The sequence below is a fragment of the Octopus bimaculoides genome, chromosome 7 (assembly GCF_001194135.2).
Source record: "Octopus bimaculoides isolate UCB-OBI-ISO-001 chromosome 7, ASM119413v2, whole genome shotgun sequence".
Classification (NCBI taxonomy): domain Eukaryota; kingdom Metazoa; phylum Mollusca; class Cephalopoda; order Octopoda; family Octopodidae; genus Octopus; species Octopus bimaculoides.
Genome location: NC_068987.1, coordinates 94,750,701 through 94,751,779, shown reverse-complemented (window position 1 = coordinate 94,751,779; position 1,079 = coordinate 94,750,701). Strand labels below are relative to the sequence as shown.

The window sequence follows — 1,079 nt, the reverse complement described above, 5'->3', positions numbered from 1 at the left end:
ATATATATAAGAGAGAGAGAGATAAACTTGAAGGAGCAGATTGGTCCATGTGTTGGATAAGGTATTGAACTTGTGATCACTGAGTCTCATCCAATTTAGATATTGCTGTGATCTTATGATGATAAGGGTCAGAGTTTAATTATTCCAAGGTTTCCTCAGATCAATTACTAAATATCAACCAAATGTAAATATACAAACTCCATGTGTTTGTAGTGAAATGGAATGGTAAAAGTGAGTGTTGTCTCTGTAACTTTGTTCTGGCACCATTTGAAACATTTCACCGAATTGAAATCCCAGACAACATGTTCTCCACATTCTGTGAAATGTGCTGCCTATGAGAATGAACACCAAATGTTACCAACAAGAAATCACTTCATTTCTCCATTCCATATAAGGTTGCCTTGAAATGATTTAGCGATATATGATAAAAGAATAAATCTAGTATATCTAGTGAACATCATGGAAAGCAGGGATAACCACCAGCTCAGGGTTTAGCAATAATTCTGAAAATTTATCCGTTACTATGTTTGGGTTTCAAAACATATACGTGCATGTTTGTTTGTGTGATGATGTGTGCGGACAGATGCTGACAGGGTAAAAGGAAATGCAATGAAATGATAATAACAATGACAACAACAACAATCAGATTAGTTACATATTTATATACCTTTATTAATGCCTTCCAATGAAAATGCTAGAACAGAAAAAGAATGTTTTAGGGTTAGTTGAAGGGGTTGTGGTTAATACTTTTAAGGGTAGGGCGTGAAAGCAATAACAGTTGCAGCAGCAACAGTGGTTATTCAGTGGTTAGTTGGTGGTTGTTTGTAGCTGCAATATCATAGGCACCAGAAAAATAGCAAACAATCATTTTAATACTGGTTCAATTGAAACTTTTTTTACTCGCTCACTCACTCATACAGAATCAGACACAAATTGATTATTTACACACCAGTTGGTGTGCATATCTGTCAGTCAATCTTTCTATACACATATATGAGTGTATGTATGCATATATATATGTATATATATCTATATCTATATATATATATATATATATATATATATATATATATATATAT

At 33.0% G+C, this 1,079-nt stretch overlaps 1 protein-coding gene across 12 annotated transcripts in view; it reads right to left on the bottom strand.

The window, feature by feature from the left end:
- Nucleotides 1–1,079, bottom strand: part of LOC106883309 (teneurin-m) — a 487,309-nt gene that overhangs the window by 167,567 nt on the left and 318,663 nt on the right. Inside the window, exon 14 of one of the 12 annotated variants that reach the window (XM_052969809.1) lies at nt 668–694. The exons of the other annotated variants lie outside the window; for them this stretch is intronic. Coding sequence (XP_052825769.1) covers nt 668–694 — 27 coding nt within the window. The remainder of the gene's footprint in view (nt 1–667; nt 695–1,079) is intronic. 12 annotated transcript variants of the gene reach the window in all.